We start from the raw sequence: 7,654 nt of genomic DNA, 5'->3' as shown, positions 1-7,654 counted from the left end.
TAGAGAAGACTGAAGTGGAAAGGTAAAGCGAGTGGCATCAACATAGAACAGAACTGGGGGGGGTGGGGGAACCCTCTGGCCCTCCAGATGATTAACTACAGGTCGCAGCATCCCTAAGAGTTAATGGGAAGGAAGGCTGTGATCTGCAACCTCTGCTTCCCAGCCTTGTAGTAGAGCAGTGTTTCTCAACCTGGGCAACTTTACGATGTGTGGACTTCAACTCCCAAACTCCACACATCGTAAAGTTGCCCAGGTTGAGAATCACTGTAGTAGAGGAAGGCTGACGAACGGGAGATTCGGTCCGGCAGGTATGCAGACACTAATCCTGGCTTGAGGAGCTAGAATGCTCTTTCTCCTCATCCACCCTAGGCGTCGGGCGGCGAAGGGTGGTACCTCTGGGGCTGGCCGACTTCTTCTGCAGCCGGAATAAAGCTTCGAGGTGCCTCCTCTTCTCCTTGGCCCTCAAGATGGTGGTCTTGAAGAGCGACAAGTAGAGGTGGATGGCCGAGGGGCTGTCGTCGTTCCCCGGAATGGGGTAGGTGATGAGGGAGGGGTTGCTGTTGGTGTCCACCACGGCCACGGTGGGGATGCTTATCTTGGCCGCATCCCGGATGGCCAGGTGAGGGTCAAAGACGTTGTTGAAAGTGTTGAGGAGGATCAGGAGGTCCGGCAGGCGGACCCCGGCGCCGTACTGGATGCGGGCGTTGGTCAGCAACCCCCCCTGCCAGTAGCGGGTGTGGGCGTACTCCCCGCACTCCTTGGCCACCGTCTCCACCCGGTGGGAAGTCTGGCGATGGCGGCTGACGAAGAGGATGATGCCCTTGCGGAAGGCGACGTGGGCCGTGAAGTTGAGGGCCAGTTGGAGGTGCTGCGCCGTCTGCTCCAGGTCGATGATGTCGTGGTCCAAACGGCAGCCGAAGAGATACGGTGCCATGTATCTGCGGAGGAAAGAGCCAGACTCACCGGGGGCTCTGAAGCCGCCCCCCCCAGGCCACATCAAGAGGCAACAAGGACTACAGGCCGATCTGAGGATGCCCCCTCCACCCTCCTGTGAGAGATGTAAGTCCTCAACATACATCACAATGGAGCCCGGAAATTTATGTTGCCAAGTGGAAGATCCGTCCAGGTGAGTTTTGCCCCATTTTACGACTTTTCTTGCCCCAGTTGTTAAGTGAATCACTGCAGTTATTAAGTTAGTAACATGGTTGTTAAGTGAGTGTGGCTTCCCCCATGTCAGAAGGTCGCAAAAGGGGACCACCTGACCCCGGGGCGCTGTGACCGTCGTAAATACGAACCAGTTACCAAACATCCGAATTTTGATCACCGGATCCGTCGTAAGTGTGCAAAACCGTCATTAAGTCACTTTTTTCACTGCTCTTGTAACTCTGAACGGTCACTAAATGAACTGTTGTGGAAAGAGGGCCTGGGCCTTGAAGGACAAGGGGAAGAATAGCTACCAAGGCAGATAACAGAAATTTAAGTCTAGGATACGAACGTAACCGTAAAAGCCTCTCAGCCAGACACACACCCCCCTCGTTGTCACAAAGGTAAAAGCAAGATGGGGGACGCACGTGGAGACTTGCCAGGTCAGTCTGACCTAAAAGTAATATTGATCCGTGGGACTTTGGTTTCCTATAGTCCAGCCTACCTTGAAGAGCTAAGAACAGCGGTGGCGAACCTTTTGGAGACCGAGTGCCCAAACTGCCACCCAAAACCCACTTATTTATTGTTGGGTGCCAGGTGGGCGTGGCCCACTGGGTGGGCGTGGTCACCTTGATATTGCTCGTGGGGAGGGACACCTGTGGGGGCCGGGCAGGGTTGGGGGAGATCCAGGGGGTCTTTGGCAGGTGGGGCGGTGGGCAGGAGGCTCATCCTGCGAGGTGAGGCAAGGTGAGGTAGGGGCCGGGGCGGCTGCTCTCTGACACACCATCAGCCCCCACACACAGAGGCCAGCGAGCGCATGGGGGCCGACAGTGTCCGTCAGCAGCCACAGCCTGCCGGCCCCTCGACCGGCGCAATCTGGGGCTCCCCAGCCCACCGCCAGCAGTTCAGAGAAGCTGGACGGACGGCCGACAGCTGAGGAGGTGATGCAGTGGGTCATCCCCGGGAGAAGGAGAGCATGCGAGGCCAGGAAGGATGGGACGGGGGGGGGGAGGGAAACCAGCCATGCCGGGATGCATCCGGCCATGTGGGACCTCGGCCAGTTAGCAGGCGGCTGGTTGAAGAGGGACTGTTGCCATCTCCGGGGCAGGGCACGCGTGTCCAGAGAGGGCTCTGAGTGCCTTCTGTGGCACGCGTGCCATAGGTTCGCCACCACTGGGCTAAGAATAACCCAGAAAGCGGTGGACTTTTTCCCTCCTTCCCCAAGGTCATCCACACATACATTACAGGTAGCTGATGAACAAAATGGTGGCTTAACGATCCTTTGAAGTGACAACAGAATCAAAGTTACTTACAAGCCACCCTTGGTCAATGGTCTCATTTGGGGAATTTGGCCACAGGCTTGCATTTAGGATGGGTTGCAGCGTCCTGTGGTCGTACGATCCCACTTTGCGACTTTTTTTTTGCCAACAAAATTGCAAAAAAATGACTGAACCTTGTTAACATCTAACAGAGATAACTAACATCTCAGCCCCCCAAATATCCAACTGCATTTTATCAGTGAGTGGGGTGGGAAGGAAGTAAAACACATATCTACCCATCGCTTACACGCCAAAAGTACCAACTTAATTTTGTTGTGAATTACACAATGCCAATAAAGATATTCTATTCTACTATTCTATTCTATTCTATTCTATTCTATTCTATTCTATTCTATTCTATTCTATCCTTATCCTTATCCTTATCCCTATCCCTATCCTAACTGAATCTCAAGAAAATCTGAGGACAATCCTAGTTAGAAAAGCAAGAAAGCTGGGTGAGCAATGCTTGGCTCTGAAGGTCTGACCCAAAGGCTGGATTCAAACAACGTGCTAGCCCAGGCTACAGTGGGTGGCACCATGGTTGTGGGAATGAGGGTACAAAATCTGCATGCTGCCTGTTAGCCCATCAGGGTTTATTTCTTTAGACCAGGGGTAGGCAACCTTGGCCCTTTTATGACTCGTGGACTTCAGCTCCCAGAATTCCTGAGCCAGCATGGCTCAACATGGAAACCTCTCCCTTTCCCCTCAGCATGGCTGGCTCAGGAATTCTGGGAGTTGAAGTCCACGAGTCATAAAAGAGCCAAGGTTGCCTACCCCTGCTTTAGACCTAACCAAAACATGGCAACTATGTTTTGGCAGTCCAGGCTGAGAATCCAGCGCTTTGTGTGAACCTAGCCAGGGAGTTTGCTTTGTCGTGGTTTGCAAGAACTGACCTGTGGCGGCTGCTCTTCTTGTGGCCGAAGTGGACTCGAGCGTCAAAGAGCTCCTGCACAGAAAAGAGCTCCTGCAGATTGAAAAAGTCCGCATGCTTCAACGGCTCCTGCAGGAGCCTCTCCTCGATATCTGCAAGAGAAACCAAGCACAGCTTCAAGGAGAAGCAGCCACCAGAATCAGACCTCAGTTTCCCCACAGGCAAACACGCAGCTACCAGTTCCACACTGGCTTCCTTCTCCCACGCCTTGCTTTCCTCAACGTTTTGAGCCCCCAGCCCTGGAGAGACTTACCATCCTCTGGCCGGCTCACTGCTGCCACCGAGAGGGTCCCGTGGTGCCTCAGGAGGCCGGACGTGGACCTCACGACTTTCCCACACCTGCTGGGCCGAAGGGCTGCTGCGGGGGAGAGGGAGGAGTGAAGGGGGCGAAGAAAAGCAGGAGATGGCTCTGGGGTCCAGCTTGTCTTATGTCAATCACAGGAATGGGGGGGCAGGTACCACAGTTTTTGTGAACCCCACAATCGTAGGGATTCTTGAAGTTTGCCATACCGCAGCCCCCTCCCCGTGTCTCCCCCTTTAAGATGCTGAACTTCAGGCTGGCCGGAGGATTCTGGGAGTTGGAGTCCAGCATCTCAAAGCGGGCAGGGGGGCAGGAAAGGCAGGCTGGGCAAATAGTCCTAGACCAGGGGTAGGCAACCTTGGCTCTTTTATGACTCGTGGACTTCAACTCCCAGAATTCCTGAGCCAGCATGGCTCAGCATGGAAACCTCTCCCTTTCCCCTCAGCATGGCTGGCTCAGGAATTCTGGGAGTTGAAGTCCACGAGTCATAAAAGAGCCAAGGTTGCCTACCCCTGTCCTAGACGTACAACAGCTTACTTAGTGATGGTTCAAGGTTGCAACATCAACGGAAAATGCTGACGTGGCGGTATTTCTCACACTTACGACCACGGCAGCATCCCCACGGCCGGGGGATCAAAATTCAGACACTTGGCAACTGACTCATACTTATGACGGTTGCAGTGTCCCAGGTTCACGTGATCCCCCTTCTGCGACCCAGGGGGAAGCCAGCTTCACTTAACGACTTGCGTTACTAACGTTAACAACTGCAGTGTTTCGCTTAACGTCCGTGGCGAGAAAGGTCGTAAAACGGGACCAAACATCGCCAATGTCTCACTCAACGGCAGAGGGTTTGGGCTAAGTTGTGGCCGTACGTTGAGGACTACCTGCTGGCGCAAAGGAAGCCAGCCCAAAGCGGCGGAGACGGGGGCGCGGGGCCCGGCAGAGACCCCCCCATCACGTCGGGGTTGTGCAAGACGCGCCCCGACTCGCCCGGGCCTACAGACCCCCAGCCCGCCGGGCGCCGAAGCCCCCCCTCCTCCCCGGGCCAACGGCCGCAGCCCCGTTCCCGCGCGACCCCTCGGCCATCCCCCCGCCCGAACGCCGCCCGCTTCCCCGGCCACCTGTCCGCCATAAGAGCCTGGAGGCCGCCATGTCGGCTGCGGGCGCATGCGCAGCTCGTTCTCCTTCGCGTCGGGGCGAGCCGCGGTGGCTCCGCCCCCCGAATGGCTCCGCCCAGCGTCCGCTGCAGGAATAATGTCTATGGCAGGGGTAGGCCACCTTGGACTTCAACTCCCAGCATTCCTGAGCCAGCCCTGCTAAGGGGAAAGGGGGAGGTTTCCAAGCTGAGCCATGCTGGCTCAGGAATTCTGGGAGTTGAAGTCCACGAGTCATAAAGTGGCCTAGGCCTAGGCCAGAGGTAGGCAACCTTGGCTCTTTTATGACTCGTGGACTTCAACTCCCAGAATTCCTGAGCCAGCCATGCTGAGGAGAAAGGGAGAGGTTTCCAAGCTGAGCCGTGCTGGCTCAGGAATTCTGGGAGTTGAAGTCCACGAGTCATAAAAGAGCCGAGGTTGCCTACCCCTGGGCTAGATGATCTGAGGGAATTATTAGCAATAACACATAAATCTGGTAAACCTTTACTAAAGCTGGCCCACCACAACTGCTCAAGAAAATAGGACTTATCTTGATAAACCATCTGCTGGTTCTTCTTCTATTTTGATATGCAGTAGAGACATGGAATAGAACAGTGGTCTTCAAGCTTGGCCCTTTTATGACTTGTGGACTTCAATTCCCAGAATTCCTGAGCCAGCCCAAGCTGAGCCGTGCTGGCTCAGGAATTCTGGGAGTTGAAGTCCACCAGTCATGAAGCGGCCTAGGCCTAGGCCAGAGGTAGGCAACCTTGGCTCTTTTATGACTCGTGGACTTCAACTCCCAGAATTCCTGAGCCAGCCACGCTGAGGGGAAAGGGAGAGGTTTCCAAGCTGAGCCATGCTGGCTCAGGAATTCTGGGAGTTGAAGTCCACGAGTCATAAAGTGGCCTAGAGTCTAGACCAGAGGTAGGCAACCTTGGCTCTTTTATGACTCGTGGACTTCAACTCCCAGAATTCCTGAGCCAGCCATGCTGAGGGGAAAGGGAGAGGTTTCCAAGCTGAGCCATGCTGGCTCAGGAATTCTGGGAGTTGAAGTCCACGAGTCATAAAAGAGCCGAGGTTGCCTATCCCTGGATGGGGATCTTCCCTCATCCAGGTCGTGGTTGTCCCAAAGGTGCTTTTTCAGGAGGCAACGGGATTTCTTTTTTTCTTTTTCTTTTCCATTCCCCCCCCTCCAGTCAGAGCTGAGGAAGCTTCTTGGAGGAGAAGCGAAACGTCTTCAAAGAAAAAAGAAAAAAAGTCCAATTGCCTCCTTAAAAAAGCACCTTTGGAGCTGCAAGAAAAGAGCCCAGCTCAGAGAGCACCAAGACCTTTGGAAGTCTTGAGGAGGGGAGGGCGAGGGGGGGGATAAGACGTCTGGGCTTTGGGTTGTGCAAAGAAGAGGAGCCAGGAGGGAAGAGGAGGGACCCAGTTCTGGAAACTACTGGGCCAGGGGTAGGCAACCTTGGCTCTTTTATGACTCGTGGACTTCAACTCCCAGAATTCCCGAGCCATCCACGCAGAGGGAAAAGGGAGAGGTTTCCATGTTGAGCCATGCTGGCTCAGGAATTCTGGGAGTTGAAGTCCACCAGTCAGGAAGGGGCCAAAGTTTTCCCCATGCTGGCTCAGGAATTCTGGGAGTTGAAGTCCACCAGTCATAAAAGAGCCGAGGTTGCCTACCCCTGTACTAGGCTGTCCTGGGATGCTGGGGAAAAGGGGTCAGTTTTGCTGATGGTTTCCTAAGGACCCTTCTCACTTTGGGGGGTCTCCTGTGATGGATTGGCTTCCTGCTCCTCAAAGAAAGCTGGAAGGGACCTTGTAGGTCATCTAGTCCAACACCCCTCCTCCCCTGCGCACCCAAGCAGGAGACCCTACACCAGGGGGCTTCAAACTTGGCCCTTTTATGACTGGTGGACTTCAACTCCCAGAATTCCTCAGCCAGGCACGCGTGCCTGGCTGAGGAATTCTGGGAGCTGAAGTCCACGAGTCATAAAAGGGCCAAGTTGGAAGACCCCTGCCCTACGCCATTTCTGACAGATGGCAGTTTGTTTGTGGGTGGGGGGCTCAACGTCCTTTGCCTCCCCCCCTCTCCCCATCAAGGGTCGCCACTCCGGACTGTTGCAGGCAAGCTGCTCTTGCTTTAAATGCGCCGGGATGCCCCGCGCGTTTTCCTAGCAACCTGGGCTGGGTTTCCTAGCAACCTGGGCTTGGTTTCCTAGCAACCTGGGCTGCGTTTCCTAGCAACCTGAGCTTGGTTTCCACGCCAAAGCCGGCGCTTGGGTACCGGGCGGGTCCTCCGCCAGGCTCTTCTCTTCCCTCGGACGGAGGGGCTTTTTCCCTGAGCGACCCCCGCCCGCCCGCCTAGCCCTTCTCATGGCCGAGGAGCCGGATCCCGAAGCCGCCGTTGCCGCCTTGCGCAGCGCGGAGGAAGGCAGCTCAGCCCAGAGAACCAGCGATCAATACCGGGTGAGCCAGGACTTACCTGCCCGGTTCAACCACCCGGGATGGTTTCGAGGTTACAGGTGAGCGGAAGGGCCGGAGCCCGCAGCTCGCAAGGTCGGGGGAGGGTCTGACACGCGTCTCCTCCGTGGCGGGAAGGAGGGAGGGAGGGAGGGGCGTCTTGGTCCGGTTTGGCCCAAATGGGCGCAAAGTTGCCGACCTGATGGGCCAAAGGACGGGCTCCTGGCCGTGAGCGAAGGGGGGGGAGGATTGGTTAGGTCAGGGGTAGGCAACCTCGGCTCTTTTATGACTCGTGGACTTCAACTCCCAGAATTCCTGAGCCAGCCTGGCTCAGCTTGGAAACCTCTCCCTTTCCCCTCAGCATGGCTGG

The 7,654-nt window shown here is 55.7% G+C and overlaps 2 protein-coding genes across 2 annotated transcripts in view; one reads left to right on the top strand and one right to left on the bottom strand.

Annotated features, from left to right (window-relative positions):
- Positions 1–271: 271 nt before the first annotated feature.
- Positions 272–3,901, bottom strand: LOC107301252 (28S ribosomal protein S2, mitochondrial). Its single transcript, XM_029287104.1, has 4 exons — positions 3,853–3,901; positions 3,647–3,751; positions 3,356–3,485; positions 272–938 (listed from the first exon to the last, which is right to left on the bottom strand). Exons 1-4 carry the CDS (start codon positions 3,899–3,901, stop codon positions 320–322), a joined length of 903 nt encoding a protein of 300 aa, XP_029142937.1. The 3' UTR covers positions 272–319.
- A 3,273-nt stretch (positions 3,902–7,174) lies between these two features.
- The window catches only part of CUNH9orf116 (chromosome unknown C9orf116 homolog), a 2,549-nt gene continuing 2,069 nt past the window's right edge, over positions 7,175–7,654 (top strand). The window contains exon 1 of the mRNA XM_015830501.1: positions 7,175–7,346. Within this exon, the coding sequence (XP_015685987.1) occupies positions 7,198–7,346 (149 nt within the window). The 5' untranslated portion in view covers positions 7,175–7,197. The remainder of the gene's footprint in view (positions 7,347–7,654) is intronic.

Source organism: Protobothrops mucrosquamatus, unplaced genomic scaffold (genome assembly GCF_001527695.2).
Source record: "Protobothrops mucrosquamatus isolate PMUCROS unplaced genomic scaffold, P.Mucros_1.0 scaffold11008, whole genome shotgun sequence".
Taxonomy (NCBI): domain Eukaryota; kingdom Metazoa; phylum Chordata; class Lepidosauria; order Squamata; family Viperidae; genus Protobothrops; species Protobothrops mucrosquamatus.
Note: the sequence above shows the minus strand (reverse complement) of the source record. Positions and strands in the feature narration are given on the sequence as shown.